The sequence below is a fragment of the Lagopus muta genome, chromosome 1 (genome assembly GCF_023343835.1).
Source record: "Lagopus muta isolate bLagMut1 chromosome 1, bLagMut1 primary, whole genome shotgun sequence".
Lineage (NCBI taxonomy): Eukaryota > Metazoa > Chordata > Aves > Galliformes > Phasianidae > Lagopus > Lagopus muta.
The window spans coordinates 170,913,896-170,933,882 of NC_064433.1; the positions used below are offsets into that span (position 1 = coordinate 170,913,896).

Genomic DNA, 19,987 nt, shown 5'->3' on the forward strand with positions numbered 1-19,987 from the left:
CATGACGATGCAGCATGTTGTGGAGATGTATGGAGCTGTTTCACAGGTAGGACTTGGTCTGCCACCTGAATAGTCAGTTTCTACTGGTAATCCCAGATGACAAGGTTTTAGGTTCAACCTGTTAACCAATACAGGCAAGCAAATAAAATCAGATAGGCAGCTTTTTAAACATGCTCTTTATAACATCTGAAATATCTTAATAATGTCTGAAAGAAAAAAGATAGGAGACAAAATTGTGACAAACCGTACTGCAGGACTTCTGTTGACATAATTAAATATCCATATATTATCAAAAAACCAAAATTTTCTATGACAAAAGGAAATAATGTCACATCCAAGACAGATTCGCTTTGGAGTGGAATCCATTTCCAATGGACATACAGGTATAAATAACTTTAAGAATGTCTTACACAATTACCAGCATGTAATTCCATCTGTTGTATGCTAACCAAGTTTAGACCTGATCTGTAATCTGCTTTAAAAGGATGAATTTCTTGATAAAATTAGTTACTGGCAGAATAAACAAGATAAAAGGTCTTTAACTGTGAATGATTTTACTAGAAACAAAAAATTGAATTGTGTAGTGAGAGAGGATATCATCTTTTGTTCTAAATGTCCTTACTGAAGAGGAAATCCAGAAGGACAGAAAATATAGTATAAGCCTTTTATTGACTCATTCAACAAACACGATAAATCAGCAATGAGGAACTTTACAGTCAGACATACTAATGAGGGGAATTAAAAATACACACTATTGTGAATGAAATAAATACTAGCAATGTCACAGGTTTGGTATTAGAACCAGTTGAAATTGCCAAAACCAGTGCAGAACAAACAGAAGTATTCAGTGGACATTTCTGCATAACATAATCACATTCTTGTTATGAACGTGGCAGTCTTTGTAATATGCACCTGCTTTATAACACGTAAATAACTCCTAATGCATTTCTACTTTAAGTCTGAAAACAATTTATTAGTGGAGTGCCTGAGCAATTAATGTTGTGTTAAAGAAAATAAAGAATATTAAGGAAGTATTAAAAATGCGCTCAGAGCTAAGGTTGTGCTAGCATTTAAATTACATGAAAAATAGTTTGCAGAATAAAATTCCATCTATCCCGGAATCAGTAGCAGGTAAGATAACTGAAGTCCTGATATGCGATGTAATCAATACAAATAATGATTGTGTAATTAGTGCCAATGAGCATATCAAATTTGTTAGCCTTCTGGGTGAGAGCCTATGATTGATATGATTGATAGAGGTAACTGCATTGACATACATCCACAGAAGCAACAGACGCTCAGCAGCTCATCAATCTAATTAAGTGATTAGTGTTACACAAAATCAGTGTAATAGATAATAATTAATTAAAAACCAGCTGAAGGATAGGTCTCCAAAAGTGACTATAAACAGCAAATACTTCTCCCTTGGGTAAATCACGAGCAGTTCGTAGAGCTCTGATCTTTTTCAAGAGATTTCTTCCCAAAATATCTCTGGACTCTCAAGGATCGCGCTGCCCACCCCAGAACGCTTGGAAAGCTGTCCAGTGCTGTTCCAGCTGCTTGGGTCCCTGCTGGGAGCTGGCACAGGCTGGTTGCTGACAGAACACATCACCACGTCAGCACCAGCTCTCAGCCTGCGTCGGCATCCCGAGAGCCAGGTGCCACTCTGACATGAAGTAGAATGATTTCCAAACACACCCTTGGCACTCTTGCCTTGGGGAATCAAGCCCCATATATTGAAAAATGATGTCCTCTACTACTACATAAATTTATGAGTGATCTGAAGGAATATTTAACAGCACGACTAGTGAAATTGCAGATGACTTAAAATGCATAGAGCACTAAATAATGCAAAGAAAAAACACTTTTTCTATAGGGAATTTGACATCCTTTAGTAAGCCAGGATTATTTGAACATGCTTTTTGAGACAGCTGTATGAAAGGTCATTCAGAAGGAACAAAGAATGTAGGTCACGTTTAGAAGTCTGGAGACCGTGTCTTGGAAAGCAGTGGCTCTAACTAGGATTTAGGGGTCACAGTGGTTAGCCAGATAAGAGACGTTCCCAGAACAATGTTCCAAGGCAGTTGGCACAGACTGAAGAGATAGACACATTGGGTGGTGACATAACTGTATCCAATTCCACTGTATCCAATTCCTTCAAAGCAGTGCTTAAAAGTTAGAAATGCTCAGAAGAGTCCTGCTAGAATGCCATGGGATCTGAAAAACCCCACTGTTAACAAAGACAGAGATAGGAAGTCCAAGTTCCTAACTCTATCCAAACGAAGGTTAAGAAGACAATTCCACGTTAGAAAAACAGCACGTTTATTTAACGGAATGACAGTGTGACTGTTGAAACAATCTGTGTCATCTTTGCTTCTGTTTACGATTGCATCGTTCTGTGTAAGCTGTAGGCAAAAACAAGAAACAAAAAGGAGAAGCATCTCTCAAAGTTCTTTGAAACACAAAACACACTAAGAATGTGCAATGGAGGGAAGCAGACCATGAGGTGTTGTATTGTGTCTTTGCGTTAAACATAACACTGCACATAGATGAAATACAACACATTTTAATTGCCTGTTAGATTTATACGTCAGTATTTATTTATACTGAGTTCTTTTATTTTAACCTTTGCATACTTTTCAAAACTTATTTTAATGTGTAATGTAATCAGAGTGAGGATCTTTCTTGAACATCTGTGAAGTATTTTGCACACTTAGGTTAGGCATAAATAATACATGTCAGAGAGAAGTAAACACCAACGGGATAAATAAATGATGTACGTGAGCACAGGGCACAATAGCTGGAAGTAATGAAGTGAAACATAAGAAATTTTCCATTAACCTGATTGTCAGAAAAAAAATAAAATCTTGTAATTGGAGGAATTCCACTTAGAAGAGATGTCTCCTTTGGGAAGCAGAAGCCCCATTACCTGCAACAGTGTCAGACAAATCAGCACTGAACAGTGTTAAAGAACAGCCTATTGTCAGGACCCTGACAGTCTTTTCCATCAGTAATCTTTGCAATCTCCTGTTTCTTCTTATCATTTAAGACCACCATGAATATTTTATCTGATTGTTGACCTACAAAAGCAGTGGTTTTAAGGATATAATTTTAATGTGAGATTACCAGAATACTTAAAAAAATATTTTCCAATCAAATACACTAACGTTTACCAGTATCGCTGAACCTGTTACATTGAAACACAAATCAAGAGAGTTTCAGGACAATAGACAAAAAGCAATATAGCTGGTGAAATATGCAGCATGGAGGTGCTCAGCTATTGGGAACTTGGGTCTGAAAAACGACCTCAGTCATTTTAGTTAAGTGTCCTAGTGCCCCATGGGCTGTGTGGGGAGGATCAAGTGCCAGGATGCACAAAAACAAAGCAAGGTGGTAGGAGAGTGCTGAGGACAGAGCTGTACGATCAGTTCTGAATCGCTTTGGTGTGCAGGAATTTTTCAAGTAAAGGTGTTTCTGAGGGTTTCAGGTACTCATCTATCTTTCAAAAACAGACAGAGAGACAGAGCACCAATGAGTTTTTCTCCATCAGGAAATCTCCTGTCTCCCAAGAGCCTGACTATTGTTCTGGGGGAACTTGGAAGAAGAGGAATGCTCCATTGTCTGCTTCTTTTGAGCCTTTACAGTTTTTTATAGGCTGAAGGTGGCGTTTGACCCAAAGAGAAAGGTGAAGTGGGAGCCTCTGTTGTGATCAAAGACCTTCAGTGGGAGCAGGGCACCTGGGCTGATTACCCATCCACTGATTTTTTTCTGGATTTATGGATATAAGACACAGCAAATGTCTCCAATACAGCCACACAAAGCCATCTTTTGTCCTTCCCAACCGAGTGCCATAACCACTAGGTTGCAGACTAATTCCCTCTCTCTGGTCTAATGCATTTTTAATTCTTTCAGAGTGCAAAGCAGCTTGAACAGAAGGGACAGACAGTGTTTTGTTTCCTTTCACGTCCCCCTGGACTATGTGTTGTTTACCTGGCAAGCAAAAGAGAGTTAAATTGCGTAGAGGAAAGCAAACCAGGCCCTTCACCTTGAGAATGTTTTAACCTGGGAGGGTCAGACTGGATGTTAGGAAAAGGCTCCTCACCAGAGTAGTGGGCAAGGAACAGGCTCCACAGGGCAGTGGTCATGGCCTCCAGCTGGCAGAGTTCAAGGAGTTTGGACAGCACTGTCAGAAATACAGCTTAATTTTTAGGTAGCCTTGTGTGGAATCAGGTACTGGACACCATGAGCCTTGCAGGTCCCTTCCAGCTCAGGATATTCTATAAGACTATTCAATACGAACATCAAGAATACTCAAGTCTTTGTGGGGAAAGCATCAATTATAACTGCTCATCCAAAACTGAATTTCTCTGTGAGCTGGTTTCATGTACGTGGTCCAAGACCTGAGGGGATCAGGCATAAGGGACACTCAGTCAGATGAAGTCTAAGACACCGTTGGGCAAAAACATCCTCTGGGAAACTTAAGCATAGGAACTGCAGGATCTGCAGAGGTGCATCACCTCTGGGATCAGCCAGCAAAGACGCGAATAGCGCGAGGAAGCCTGGCTCCAATGTTAGTGCCCAAAGTCCGCACCGATCCGCACTGGAGCACACAGGTCCTGGTCGCAGGGCTCCAGTGAGTGCGTGGGCTCTCAGCACTTTGGGATCAGGCAAACCTTCCGGAGGTGCCCATGAGGGGACACGGCTCTCACTCTTCGAGCTCCCCGGGCACAAATCACCTCAGATCGGGCGTGTAAGCAAGCGCCTCAGCGAGGCCCGTCCAGCCCCGCAGCGCCCGGGGAAGGGAGGGAGGGAGGGATTGAGAGAGAGGGGGAGAGGACGGCGGTGCCGCCCTCTGGAGAGAGCGCCGGGAGAGGCTGGTGTGAAGAGCCGCATTTCAATGAGGGCCGGGCTAATGCAAATCACTGCAATCGGCAGCAGCAGCAGAAAGGCGAAGCAGCTGCAGCCCGGGCTCCCCAGCAGCGCTCTCCAGCCGGGGGAGGCGTAACAAAGGCATCCGAGCCGCTTTCTGCGGCAGCTCCTGCGATCGCAGCCGGGTGGTCGCCGGGGGGGGGGGGGAGCTGCCGCCCCTCAGCCGCTTCCCAGCTCGGCCCGCCGCCGCCGCCGCCTTCCCAGCTCGCCCCGCCGGCAGCTCCGAGGGAGAGAGGCTCTCGTCGGGCTGCGGACAGCAGGTAAGGGCCGGGGGCTGCGGCGGGGCGGCCGTCGGGGCGCGGCCGTCGGTCGGGCGCCCGCCGCGGCGCGGTGCACCTGTGCCCATTGTGTGGGGCGGCGGCCTCCGCTCGTTGCGGCGGGGCTCTCGGCTTCGCGGGCGGCGGCGCTGGGGAGCGCGGCAGGTGCTGCCCGGCGCTGGGGCGGCGCGGCCGGCGGCGGTTGTGTCAGCGGGGGCTGACGTTGCGGCAGGGCTGGGTGTTCCGTGCCTCTCACGAGGCTTCCTCAGCGCGTTTCACACGCGTTTCCCCAGCGCTGCGGGGCATCTGTATTTGTTCAGCTGCTACCGCTTGCGTCCGTGTGTATCTGCTTGTATGTATCTTCCTTTTTGCGGTCGCTCTCTCCTCGACTTTGAGGGGATGGTTGGCGGGTCCCCGGTCGGTCACACCGGAGCGTGATGTGCGTTCCGCCGTGTGACACCACAGATGGGAGCTCCCACACCTGCATTGGGTGCCGCTTTGGCTCAGTGCTGGACACGGCGGTGTGCTCGGGTGTGTCCCTGTGTTCCCGTACAGCCGTCTGTCTGTACGCGTGTGTGTGCGAGCACAGCGCCGAGACATCGGAGCCGATTATTTAGAATTTCTTTGTCTGCTCCGACCTTGTGGCTTGCGCACGCTTTGCCGTAATTAGCAGCGCCGAGTCGTTCCAGGAGCACGATTTCTGTTCTAAAGGACGTAATTGGGAATTACAGCCATTATCGATTAAAGCATAAGCGTGCCGAAGGAAGGGCAGCGGCTCACACTTCTCTCCCTCATGCCGCCTCATGATTCGAGCTGAGAGCCTTTTGAAAAGCCATATCTTGGTGTAACTTATTTTTCCTTCTATTTTGTGCGTGTGTGAGACGAACTGAGCAAATGAAACAGCAGCCCTAAGGAAAATCCGTTTCTCCTATCATTGCCGTTGCTTCCCAGATACAGGTTTTGAATTGTGAGTTCTGAGATAGTGTCCGTCTGACTAACAGCTTCTTGCTGCCATTAAAAATGGGATAAAACAACCTAAAAACGTCATAGCATGTAGTCACAATCCTAAGTTGTGGCCATTAAATCATATTTAGTATTTAACTCAGGGAACTGTCAATGGGATGTCAATGAAATTCCTTGTCCTGTGAGTTGGACTGGTGCTTATGTACTGATGAGGGGAATTATTTTCCTGCCTATATATATATATATATATATATATATATATTCATATTTATATCGGTATGGTTTTGTGTTTGTGCGTATATGTACATGTATGTATATATATGCACATACACCACACAGTAAATTTTTTCACGTGCACATTTGATGTACATGCATGCATACATATAGTGTGTGTATGTGTGTATATACAAACATGCACTATTGGCAGCTTTAAAAGTGTTGCAAGTATAAATCTTGCCCTTGTACACGAGCACGTGATGCAGTGTGTATGTAGCAGGGTGAGTGATAAGCTGTCCCCAGCCAGGGTAAGTGATTTTCAAGACCCTGTGCTCACAGTGGTTGCTTTAGGTGCTGGCTCTGGTCGAGCACGTGAACAGCTCAGAGAAGCTGTGGAGCACATTCCCTACAGTTTTTCAGCAACAAAGTCCAGCTCTATGATCCCTGTTTTAGTGCAAGCTTGTGTAAGCTTAGAGCATCTGTAGTTCTTTGTGTTTTCTCTTACTGTTTGCTCTTACTGCTTTGCAGCAGGTCTGGATGTTACTTTTTTTAAAGGACATACAATTATGAGTGGTTTAAACAAAGCTTGGGCTTGCAGGTTGGTTTTTTTTTTTTGTTTTCTTTTTACTGGAAATCAGTGAGAGAGACCACTTTTAAATTAGGTCTGTGTATCTGCGCAATAAAACTTAGTGTGCTTTGCTGTTCTACAGGGAACTGCAAATTTAGGTGACTCAAATAAAAGTGTTTCTAACCTAATAATATACTGGTTGTTCTAAATTTTGTTCATACTTAAATATGATTTATGAAGCAATCTATGTGATTTATGTGCAATTTATAGTATATAGTCTTGTATCGCTCATAAAAAAAGAAAGCAAATAAATGCCTCCTTGATTTAACTTCTGAAAGAGTAAACTTGCCTTTATGTGAACTTATATTGAACAATTGGGCCGATTTTGGCCAGAACAGAGAGCACTTTGCCACTGTCAAGCATGGGTGATGCTAATTGCTAGTTTGCTCATCAACACTGAATTTATCACTCCAGTGATAGTCTTCTTGGCAAAAGAAGCTGTTGCCAGCCAGCAACTTGAATACTAGTGTTAGGACTTACACAATATTTTCAAGAAGTATTGTTAAGCAGAGAAGCAGCTTGTCCTTTGAATAATACTAGCTGGGTGACTCCTTCTTTACCTTCTTTCTTTTATTATTACTTTTTTCTTTATTTCATGATGTTTGAGCATTTCTGTTGGTTCGGAGTATGCGAAATGTTTGTACAAAGACCACTGAAATTGTCTTTACTTGTATATCCCTTAGATGGTGGTTGGAATGAGCAAAAACGTTTTAACAGTGGGCTTGACCCACCAAGTCATATTACTAGTATTGATAGTTCTGATTCTAATCACCAACCTGCCACATCAGTTCCTCTGAGGAGCTCTTACTTGTTGCCAAGCACTGGGCAATTACTGTGTTTTGAAGTGACACCTTTTGAGATCATGGGTGGAACAAACAATATAGTGGGGTCGAATGGTCTAGAAGGCAGAGTGGACTCAAATATCACCTGAATATACGATGAGGAAAAGGTAGAAAGCTGACCCATTTGTTCTTTCCCAGTAGCTCCTCTTTGTCACCTCATTTTCACAGCCCTTACTGAATAAACTTTTATGCTTGTGTATGCCTAGCAATTGGTTTCCCGAGTGGTGTTTCTGTGGCATATAAAAGCATAACTTATAAACTGGTTTTTATGGCACGTCAGGAGGGCTGTAAAATGAACATGTGAATGTAGCATGGCTTCATTCAAGCATTTTTCTCAGTCTGGGAAGTAGTCATCTGTATCTGTCTTGTATATAACATGATGTATGAAGGTGAGCTCCCGTAAGATGTGTAAGTTGTCCAACCTCTTTACTTGTATATCCCTTAGATTGAACTTCGAGATGTCGTTTGGGAGAGATATGGAGCTGGAGCATTTTGATGAGCGTGATAAAGCGCAGCGGTATGGCCGAGGGTCCCGGGTAAATGGTTTGCCCAGCCCTACCCACAGTGCCCACTGCAGCTTTTATCGAACCCGTACCCTACAGACCCTGAGTTCCGAGAAGAAAGCCAAGAAAGTTCGTTTCTATCGTAACGGAGACCGGTATTTCAAAGGGATTGTATATGCCATCTCCCCCGACCGCTTTAGATCTTTCGAAGCTCTGCTGGCTGATCTGACCCGAACTCTGTCTGACAATGTGAATCTGCCCCAGGGAGTGAGAACAATCTACACAATCGATGGCTCCAAAAAGATTTCCTCCTTGGACCAGCTAGTAGAAGGTGAGTGATAAGAATTGGAATTGTAAGGTTTCGCTTGAGTCAGTGTTTGTCTAATCTGTTAAGTCTTCTGCAAGTAGGTGATGGAGAAAGGATCTGATGGAGAAAGGATCTTCAGTTTTGTAACTAGGACTGTGCATTTTTTACATTGTGCTTTGAAATATACTTGCCTTGCTACTTATTTCTCTCTTGTTGGAAATGTGTAAGCAGCTTTCCCTTTGTTTTTTTGTTTTTTTTTTTTTAGCTTGCTGTTTATAGCCATAGATCTTGAAGGCCACATCTGCTCCTTCTTCTGAACTTGCACCTTGAAAAATAGCTACGAGAATTTAGTTGTACATGACAAGGTCCATGGTTCCCACTTCTATAAGTTCTGTCAGCGGATATTTTCACCCTTACAGTAAAGTCAACTCTCTAACTTTTCTCTACAAATGAATATGTGGTAAATAAAGTTCCCTTCAGTCATGGTGTGGACAACCTTTTAGAGACTAATGTTGTAGCTGTGGTTTAGCAGGTGTGGATGATTTAAATAGAGGGAAACAGGACAGGAGGGAAAAGTTCTTTTTTTGTTTTTTTGTTTTCTTTCCTGGTCCATTGATGTCTTAAGTGCTTCTGGCTCGCAGTGGATTTTTTTTCATGTTTGTAGACAGTATCTCTTAGTATAAAACATGAAGATGTGGAAGGCCTGAAAGCATTTAACTGGTGTGTAGGCATAATTGAGCTGATGTTTTTATCAGTAAAGTCAAAAGTGCAGGTTCTTGCTGTGTTCAAAGCAAATAAAGGCCAAATAACTGCGGTTTTCTTGTTGCTTCTGGATTGCCTTGGCCTCAGGGTGCCTTGGGCAAACTTTAAAGCTAGTGCATGGACATACAGCTGCTGGGGAGCCAATTTAGAGTTGGAACAGAGTTTGTAATTTCTTCACTATTTTCATCTTTCTCATAGAATGAGAGAACTTGCAGTGTCAGGATGTAATGAAAGGATCAGAAGGACACAAATTTGTGAAGGGAAGAAGAAAGGGGTAATGCTGAATAAGGTTGCCATCAAAGGAGCAGATCTTCTGGGTAGTGTTCAGTTACTGTTTGGTTGCATTCTTTAGATATCTTAGCAGAGGAAAGCTTCTTAAGCAGAAGTTTTGAGATGAGGGTATACTTGATAATCCTCCCTTCCTAAAAAGCAGAGTAGGGAACAACATGAAGATGATCAAGCGGAAAGCTGGAATATGGGATTGCCTATGTGAGTGAGGGATTTTTGAGTTTGGGACCACAGTTTTAGCAAAATTGAAAGGAAACCAGTCTTAAGATCCATGTTATGAATTCCAGGGCAGAGTTAGAAATGTATTTGTGAGGTTGGTATCTAATTGGTGGAAAAAATCAATTGCTGGAAGGAAAGACTGATGTTAATCAACATCTGTTTAAAAATAGTATTTGTGTACTGTGCTTATTTGATTCATTTGCTCATCAAGAAGCAAGTATCATTAATGTTAATGTGGATTTGTACTCTGGTGCCAGTCATAACCAGCTGTTTCAAAAGAAAGAACTGAATTGTGAAATTAATTCAGCAAGTCATTGAGAGCAGCCCTTCCAAGAAGGACTTAGGGGTCCTGGTGGATGAAGAACTCAACATGAACCAGCAGTGCACACTTGCAGCCTGGAAGGCCAAGAGTTATCCTGGGCTGCATCAAAAGAAGGGCAGCCTGCAGAGTGAGGGAGATGATTGTCCCTCTGTACTCTGCCTTTTTGTGGCCCCATCTGGAGTGCTGCGTATCCAGGTCAGGGCCTGCTGGCACAAGAAAGATGTGGTGCTTTTGGAGAGGGTCTGGTGGAGAGCCACAAAGATGATCAGAGGGCTGGAGTACCTCCCCTATGAAGGCAGGCTGAGGGAGCTGGGCTTGTTCAGCTTGGAAAGGAGAAGACTCTGGGGAGACCTCATTGTGGCCCTCCAACTCTTGAAGGGAGCTTATAAACAGGAAGAGATCGTCTTTTTTACATGGTCTGATTGTAATAGGACAAGGATGAATGGTTTTAGACAAAACAGGAGAGATACAGATTATATGGTAGGGGAAAATTTTTCACTGAAGAGAGTGGTGAGTTACTGGCACAGGCTGCCCGGTGAAGCTGTGGATGCCCCAACCCTGGAGGTGTTCAAGGCCAGGTTGGATGGGGCCCTGGGCAACCTGATCTAGTGCCTGATTTAGTGGTTGGCAACCCTGTGTGTGGCGGAGGCATTGGAACTCGATGGTCTTTGGCCCTTCCAACCCAAGCCATTCTATGATTTTATGAGCCTATAAAATTGGTTTATTTTGGCATCCTAGAGAATTATACTGTTAGTTATAAATCAGTCAAAATGAATAATGGTACCAATTAAGTTTCATTTTAAAGAAGGGCTTTGGTATTCCTTTGCTCTGTGGGACTTATTCATTGTAAAAACAAGGAATTACATCCTCTCTTCCTTTGCATAGTTCGTGTTGGACAGTCTTATTGTGCTGTTGACACTGGAATTTACAGAGTTAATTTTTGCATGTGAGTGATGAGCTGTATCTGTATTCCATCTGAAATAGAGCTTCATGTCTGTTTGCATGGAAGTGTAAGATGGTTTATTTTGTTCTGATTCCCTCATAAAGCTATACCTTATAGCACAGGTTCACATATTAGCTTGGTGGTGGTTTTTATGGAAGCTACTTCCAATCTACCGTATAAATTTATTAGTTTGGCTAGTCTGGTAAAGCATTAATTAGCTTGAAGCTGTACTTTGTGTTTAAATAGCTGGAAAATTGCTTAATTTTTTCTTCCTCTTGTCAAATGAAATTTGTGCTCAAACTATTCAGATGTTGCTTTCTTCATGATGAGGCTATTCTCTTACTATATGAATTAATTTCATGAGAGTGCTAGGAATTTAAATACCAATCTTTATTTCTTGATGTATTTTAGTGGGTACTGAGTTGGTGTTAGCACTGTAGGGTAAATATGTGAAGTCTTGATTTGGAGATTGACATTTATGCCTGTGAGACAGATACTCTACTTTTACCTTTACCTACCTATGGGAGGGTGAACAAAGAGAAGCTCCTAGGGAGAACAAGTCAGCAGCCACTGCCTCTCATCCTGGAGCTAAATCTATAGAACTGCATGAAGGATGATCCCAAAGGAGCCAAGACTGTGTAAAGGAGCTGTATTGCTTCAGTGGTATTTAGTTCAGTCCTGCATACAACTCTGAAGCGGTAGGAGAATGCACTAGTGCTGTATGTTATTCTGAGGTGCATGGACATATCCAACTTTTACTTAAACTAATGACTCTCCGAAGTCTTTTTGTGTGTGTTTGAGCTCTGTTGGACTTTGATTACAAGGGATATCTACTGTTGTAAAAAGTTTTGCGTGCTCTGCAGCTTCTCTTGCCTTAGATGAGGTGAAGAATGTGGACTTAAGGTTTAAACACTAAGGTAAACATTAGGATTAAAATGGATTTAGTTTAACTTCTTTTTGTAAGACCTGATGTTCAGGGCTCTTACCTTTACAAAATGGTTTCAGAATGTAAAATGACTTCACTCTTTAGGTATAGTAAGCAATCAGAGCATGGAAAAACAATAGAATCTAAGCTGCTTTTAAGGCTGAATGGTGTAGCTGAAAACAAAGTCTAAGGGAAAGACTGAATTCCTTTGCTTTTCCAGAAGTGTATTGTCCTGAAAGCTGCAAATGGAGGTGCACTGATGGTTCTTTCCCCACGAAATTACCACTGAAGAAGGTAATAAGAACAGTAATAGATGAGTATGAGCAGGATACATTTGAAACATAGAGTATTACTTACAGTTTTTACTCTTGGGGTCCTCCTTTGTGGAACAAAGACCACAGAATCAATCCATAGCTAGAACTGCATCCCTTTCTCATTAATTTTAATTATAATGTTACCTCAGAGCCTTGGGTATGAACCAGAATCAATTGTTTGAAGTTTCCACAATACCTACCACAAAAGATGAAGCCTGCAGCAGAGCACTGGCAAAGACTCACCAAAAAGCCTCAAACCACAAGATTAACTGAGAGAGTACAGGGAAACAATAATGTCACATGCCAATATTGGGTGTGCTGCCAAACTATTGTAAAGATTTGCATGAGTTATGTGCCCTTCTTGCATAGATGTAATTATAAAAATAATTTCAAGTGATAATCTGAAAAACAAAAATGACTGTGTCTTGAAGGTTTATCTTGTGGCTGTGATCCTAATTGAAGGAACAGTTTGAAAGAGCACAAATGTACCTGGTTGGAGATCTGGTAATGGCTGTCACTGGCTGAAGATTCTTAGAAGTTAGAAATCTCAGTGGAGTGGCAGAGAAGGTGATGAATGATGTAAGGTTTGAGGGAAAGGCCCTGGCAGGTAGAGGAGGCAGGCAGTTTGCTTTGATGCTTCAAATGCAGCTTTCCAGCTTCCTGTGGAGGGTTCAAAAAGCAGCATTTCCTAGCTGAGGTAGCTGGCAATGGGAGACTTCCTGACTACTTAGGATGTAAGTCTTGTAGCTTTCATTGTTACCTCATTTCTCACATCTCTGCTTTCTGCTCTTATGGCTGTTGCTGCTGCCACCTCATTAACTCTGCTGCCTGCTTCCAGCAGTGCTGGTGAGAAGCCCAGCCTGGTCATTCTGTAGGAGCTGACTGACCTGATCTGCAATGCACTCCGGAGCTAATCCTCTTTCCTCTTTGCCTGCCTTAGTGGCTGGGAATGAAAGGTTCATGTGCATAGACAGTCAAAATAATAATAGTGAATTATCTTTACATGTTTGTAGAGCTGAATTTATGTGGACATTTGTTTGTAAGATTGCATTTATATTGGATATTTGCCATAGACTTGATCCAGGGCTATCAAAATGGGCAAAACTTGGACTGGATCCTGTGGTAGAAATGTCTTCAATCCTTACATTGTTTAATAAACAAACAGCTGAATAATCCTGTTCTGGAAATGATAGAGGGTTATTTTGGCACTATTTGATTATTTTATTTCATGAATTTGGGAAGGTTAGTCTGTTAGTCAGTTGATCCACATTATGTCTTCCTAAACAAATTATTGGAGGAATTGGTCATTTTTTTGGAATATGTACAAGACTTATTTTGATTGTGGCAAGACTGAGGAAATGGGAGGGAGGAGGGGGGGCAAAATGGGATGGAAATATGTCTTTATTTTTTCCTTTAGATCACAAAGAGGAAAAAAAAAGATTTTTTTCTTGATGCCAGACTGAGCAAAAATACCTGTGTGCCAAAAAAGTCCCTCGAAAAATCTGAGGAGACCTGATCTAAAGTTTCTTGGTGTGTCTGATTGGTAGGTGAACATGGGCAGATGAGGTGTATTTCCTATCGATGCCCCGTCTCATTTGCAGTGTTGCATTTTTTCAGATACTGAAGAAAGACAAGGCAGCACTAATATAGTTTAAGTAGGTTATTGCTCTATGAACTAACACATCTGGGAGCATCTAGTAGTAATTTATTTGGTTCAGGTCATCTTCCTTGTGCAGTCTGCTCTTCGTGATGGGGGGTAGTGTGAATTCCTTGTCACATCTCCTGAGAGATTCTTCCTGTCTTTTGCTTATACAGAACCAAGGAGATGAAAGTGAAGAAGTACTTGTTGTGCTCTGTGCTGGGGGTACTGGTCCCCTTCCCTGTTCTCTTAAACTGTCCTCCAGTCCACTGGGAAACACACTGCAGTGAATGACTGCTGCGTTAAGCATCTTCACTGGGATGTCTCACTGCCAAAGAGTGCAATTGCTGCAGTTTGCCCTACTGGTTGTCTTGTGCATGAACTTTCTTTTCATAGAATGGCCTGGGTTGAAAAGGACCACAATGATCATTGAGTTTCAACCCCCTGCTATGTGCAGGGTCATCAACCACCAGACCAGGCTGCCCAGAGCCACATCCAGCCTGGCCTTGAATGCCTCCAGTGATGGGGCATCCACAGCCTCCTTGGGCAACCTGTTCCAGTGCGTCACCACCCTCTGTGAGGAAAAACTTCCTCCTAATATCTAACCTAAACCTCCCCTATCTCAGTTTAAAACCATTCCCCCTTGTCTTATCACTATCCACCCTCATAAACAGCTGTTCCCTCTCCTGTTTATGTATTCCCCCTTCAAATATTGGAAGGCCACGATGAGGTCTCCCTGAAGCCTTCTCTTTTCCAAGTCAAACAAATCTAATTCCTTACAAGCCCAATTCCTATTCATAGTTTTTGCTTTTTTAAAGGAATCAAGAAGATATTCAGTAAATTGACAGTCATGCTGTCTAATGAATGGAAAGTATTCTTCTCTGATTCCGTGATTCTGTTGCTTCTCCAGGGTTTTCACCTATGACCTACTGGCTTTTGTATGAAGCCATTTTAGGCTGGGTTGCCTTTAGTGCAGGAAAGCACCGTGACTCATTCTTTTTAAGATATATTGGCTTGGTCTTTCTCCAGTTTGCTAATATTCTCGTTACCAGAAAACAAATTAACTGCTAATGTCCAAATACAAAAGAGAGGATCAAACACTTGTATCTGTGCTTACAGAGTGATTCAATGTCTCTTCTTCAGCCACCTTGTGTCCGTTATTTGTATGTGTAATACATGTGTGTTTATGCATACATACATATGGTTTTATTACATGAAGCACACGAGGAAGTTCTTTTGTGACCTATGAGAATATCCTTCAGTGTTTAATGGCTCTAGTGGTTCAATTGCAGTGAGGCTGTTGCCTGTAGCAACAGTAGCTAAAGGTTACAAAAAAAAATTTAAAATAAATAAATGCATTATCAATTGATTAGTTTTTGTCTTCTCTTAACTACAGCAAGCCTGCTTTCTTCCAGGCTCCAGTTCAGGTTGTTGAATCACAGACCTCCCAGGCTTCACATTGCAGCACCTGGGACAAACTTTGGAGGAAGCACAGTAAATGCACAGATTGGCTTTATTGGACTGGTGCCCACTAGGAAACTTCTTTGCAGACTTCTCTTCTTTAGGTAACTATGAAGAGAGGATGAAAACTAAGGTGGAGGCTTTTTGTGCTTTATATTGATGTTTCCTCTATATGTAAGCAGCATGAATGCTGAAGGATTATTCTAGATACCGAAATTTCTTGCTCCCATCAACATGGGTCCCAACATCAGGAAATTTAAGCTTGTAATTAAGTGTTCAAGAGTATTCAAAATTTGCTGATTATCACCTTAAACCATAATTTCATCAATTTGAGATGAGATACTTTTTAGGACTGTGGGTTATTTCCTATTCAGTTTGTGTTCTGTCAGATTTTACCCTTAGGAACACCCACAAATGACAGCTGCAGTCCCAGGCCAACTTACTACAAGTTTTCTTATGCTTCAGACAGTCTTGGAGGCTTAAGCAATCTTAAATTGCAACATGATGGGAAAGGTCTCATTTTTTTTTTTTTCTTGTATAAGATAGCTGTTACTACTGATATTTAATCTTACAATGATTTGGATACTCAATCTCTAAGACATTCTGCATCTAAACTTGAGCTTCTTCAAGTGAAAAAGATATTTTTCCCTTGGGTGCAGATATCTTAGTGGTGTAATATAGCTTGGTTGGAAATGAAGAAGGGGAAAACAGTCTGATGTTAAAACAATCCCACAGCTTCAATGAGTACTTTATGATCATTTACACAAAATTAGTTTTGTAGCTAAGAGCTGACATGCTGTTATACATTACAAAGAAGCCTGCTAACCTTGACATAAAGAAGATATTAGAAGTCATGTGGAATGCTGTCCTTTCAAGAAAGTGAGCCAAAAGTGCCTCTCAAGAAAATGAAAATTTTTTGAAGATCTATGATTTTTGGCCAAGCATTTTATACAGCAGTTACTATCATATTGAGGACAGTCCTATTCATATCATAGTAGGATCCTTTAACTCTTTTCCTGTACAAAATATTATTGTTTTATAAAATCAATAATTTGTAAAGATAAGAAGTCGTTGTGGATGAATTCTGTCCTTGCAGTAAGGAGTAGCCAGTGCTGAAAATATTGGACTGGGACTTGGATAAAAGAGCATGTCTTGTTTGATTGCTGCTGGATCATTAGTGCTGCTAAGCCTTTTTGTTCTGCTGTTAGCAGATGTGTATCATTTTCTGTCATGGTTAGAAGGGGCTTACCTTTGTCTTAGGGTTAGTGTAAGCACTCTGTCTTAGATTCCTTTCTTAACACTTAAGATGTTTCTGCAGAGTGCAGATAAAGTTGAAGTTAAACACTGACTAGCAAACATTGGAATGTTTCTTCTCCCATTCTGCTTTTTGTACTCTGCTTTAAAAGAGCACTAAAAGAAAAACAAAAATCTTCTTGCTTGATCTTATGCTGTCATTGCATTTATCTTTTCTGCTCAGTAGTCCATCTTCACATGTTTCTCCGAGTTCCTTGGTCTTTTCTTGGAGTCCTTCAGCTAGCTTTCTGGTAATCACTGTGCAGCATGCTATTACAGTTTTACCTTTGAGCATCATGCCAACTCTGCTAGTACAAAGCTGGGAGCTCTTTTGCATCCTGCAATATTAGGAAGGTTCCCCTTCATGTTCGCTTCCCAGTGTTAAGTGTGTAATTTTACATATGTTCTGGCATTCTTTGTATTGATGTGCGCTGCACTGTCTGGGGAGTTGAGGGCCCTGAAATCTTTTGGCAACTACAACAAAAACTAAGTTCTTCTTGGCAATAATTAAACAGTGAATCCTCGTTACTTAGGGTAAGGATCCTTCAAAAATCACAGAATCACAGAATGGCCAGGGTTGGAAGGGGCCTCAAGGATCATGGATCTCCAACCCCCCTGCCACATGCAGGGCCACCAACCTCCCCATTTAATATTAGACCAGGCTGCCCAGAGCTCCATCTGGCCTTGAATGCCTCTAGGGATGGAGCATCCACAACCTCTCTGGGCAGCCTGTTCCAGCACATCACCACTCATAGTAGAGAAAAGTCTGTTTTCTGGTGTGTAGAGGGGCTTTGTTTCTTCTGTGCTGTTTGGCATTGGAGGCACATCTCACATCTCATTACATTTGTTTTTTTTTTTTTTTTTTGGATACCTTGGGATAAGCTGCAAACATAAATATCTTTTCTGAACTATTGAACTCAGAAGAAATGAAACATCTCAGATGTTTCTGTGGTATTGTCCAGAATAGGATTTTGCTTTATCTGTAATCCAGTTTAACTACATGTTGCCAGGAGGTGTGGTCTTGCTTGTTCTAATGTTGTTTAATGTGGCTTTTTTGTTGTTGCAGTTTTTTTTTCTGGAGGGTGTGCAGGATCAGTTTGTTGCAGTGTTAAAGTATTGTCTTTGTTATGTGCCATCAAATCAATAAGCTGGTCCAACTTACCTAGTGCATCTGGCACTGCAGTCTCTCGGACAAGCACAAGGGAGAGGTTGGAAGCACGCAAATAGGTGCCTTTTTCACAACAGCCTGCAGCTGAAATGGATTAAGGAATAAAGATGTGCTGCTGCTGTTTCTGGGGAACCATCGTGTAGCCAGAAAATGTGCGTGTGGGAATGCTGAAAATACTTCATTGTAGATAATTTTCCAATAGAAATCTGAACTATAACCAAGTTTTTTCCTTAAACTATGGTTTTCTTTAAGCTGTGGTTCCCACTGTGTTGGGAGGGGAGCTCTGTAATTCCTCTTCCTTCTTTTTCCCCTTTATAATACCTTGAGTCAACAGAATAATATAACAAGATTTGAGTACACATATTCTAGTTTTATGTTACTTAAAGCTTCAAATAATCAAATGTGAAAAATTTCCTGTGATGTTTTCACCAACCTTTTACTGAAAGTAATGTATAACCTGTAGTTTTGGGTAACGTTGCATACTATTTCCTCTGAAGTTTCTGGGGCATGCTGTTTTGCTTGGAAGCATGAGGGCTGGTGGACTACTGTGAAAATGGACTGGAGCTGGACAGATGGTTAGATATGAACACTGTTTATTGATGGTAGCAGTCCCCACTTCTGGTAGTGCTTTCTAAAGAGAAAACCACTACTTTCAAGCAATTCATGACAGCATTTTCTTTAATGATCAGCTGATGAGTGTCCTGTAGAAGATACCTTAGAAGATACCTTAGTCTGTAGCAGCTGAAATCAATCAATGCCTTACAGACTGTAGATCAGGAATTATAACAATAAATGTTTAATAATTGAGAAAATTTTTTTTTTTTCTTCCTGTTTTTTTTTTTCTCCCTCCAATCTGACTTGCTGGTCTGGCACTTTTGTTTCTGCAGGGGAAAGCTATGTGTGCGGTTCAATAGAGCCCTTCAAGAAGCTGGAGTACACGAAGAATGTAAACCCAAACTGGTCAGTGAATGTTAAGACAACTTCTACTTCTCGTTCAGTGCCGTCTCTTGCCACTGCTAAAGGAGGTACTCCAGATACAAAAGAAAATAAGGATTTCATTAGGCCTAAACTAGTCACTATCATTAGAAGTGGAGTGAAACCACGGAAGGCAGTCCGGATTCTGCTTAACAAGAAGACAGCACATTCATTTGAACAGGTTCTTACTGATATAACTGATGCCATCAAGCTTGATTCGGGAGTCGTTAAGCGCTTGTATACACTAGATGGAAAACAGGTAAGAATTTTCCTCATAATCATTCTCAACATAAAGAAAAGGCAATTTTCCAAGAGGAACATAATAGTATTTAAGTAGAAAATTACCTTTCTCTGGAGTGATCTGGAATCAAGTCTTCTACTGTTTATTGTGTAAGATCTGTGATCAGTTCAAGAACATACCATAAAGCATTTATTGGCCTCAATGATGGTCTTGCTGTTTATGATATAGCTCTAAATCTGTCATTCAAAAGTATGATGTGGTTTAGGCTATGCATTCTGCAAGTTTGGGATGAAGGATGTTGTTTTAAAGAATTTTGTTTTGTTAACTTTCAGTTTTCAGTCACTATATTTGCCTTTCCATAAGCTGTACATTCGATAAGCAAGGAGACACATTCCATCATGCTACATTCAGACCTACTGCTTTCCAGAATGGCCAAATTGAATCTCTCTTTAACAGAGAGAAAGCTGAAAAGCTTACAAAATGTGAGATTTTTCCCTTTCACAGGAAGTGAGATAGGGTTAAGCACGGTGCCCATTTCTGTTAAGGACTCTCGTGTAGGTAACATGTTCAATGAAATACCTTCAAGCTGTGTCTCTGCTGACTAATTAAATTGTGCTGTGGTATGGTGAGATTTTTTGAGAGGCTGCTTATTGAACTCAGGATGGAAGAGATGAGGAAAAACAATATTAAACTCTAATCCTACTTCTTTTTGTCTTTCACTTTATTTGTAATTTATCTACGAACATTTATTAATTATAGCAAAACTGGAGAAGCGGTTAACGTGATGAAGGA

General features: G+C 41.6%; 1 protein-coding gene across 3 annotated transcripts in view; it reads left to right on the forward strand.

Annotated features, from left to right (window-relative positions):
* The first annotated feature begins 4,867 nt into the window (after window positions 1-4,867).
* Window positions 4,868-19,987, forward strand: part of DCLK1 (doublecortin like kinase 1) — a 233,272-nt gene continuing 218,152 nt past the window's right edge. For 2 of the 3 annotated variants that reach the window (XM_048948485.1, XM_048948525.1), the window contains exons 1-3: window positions 4,869-5,189; window positions 8,281-8,669; window positions 18,867-19,213. In XM_048948485.1, the coding sequence (XP_048804442.1) occupies window positions 8,294-8,669; window positions 18,867-19,213 (723 nt within the window). In that variant the 5' untranslated portion in view covers window positions 4,869-5,189; window positions 8,281-8,293. Of the gene's footprint in view, window positions 5,190-8,280; window positions 8,670-18,866; window positions 19,214-19,987 lie in introns of all 3 variants that reach the window. The other variant, XM_048948495.1, reaches the window with a different exon arrangement.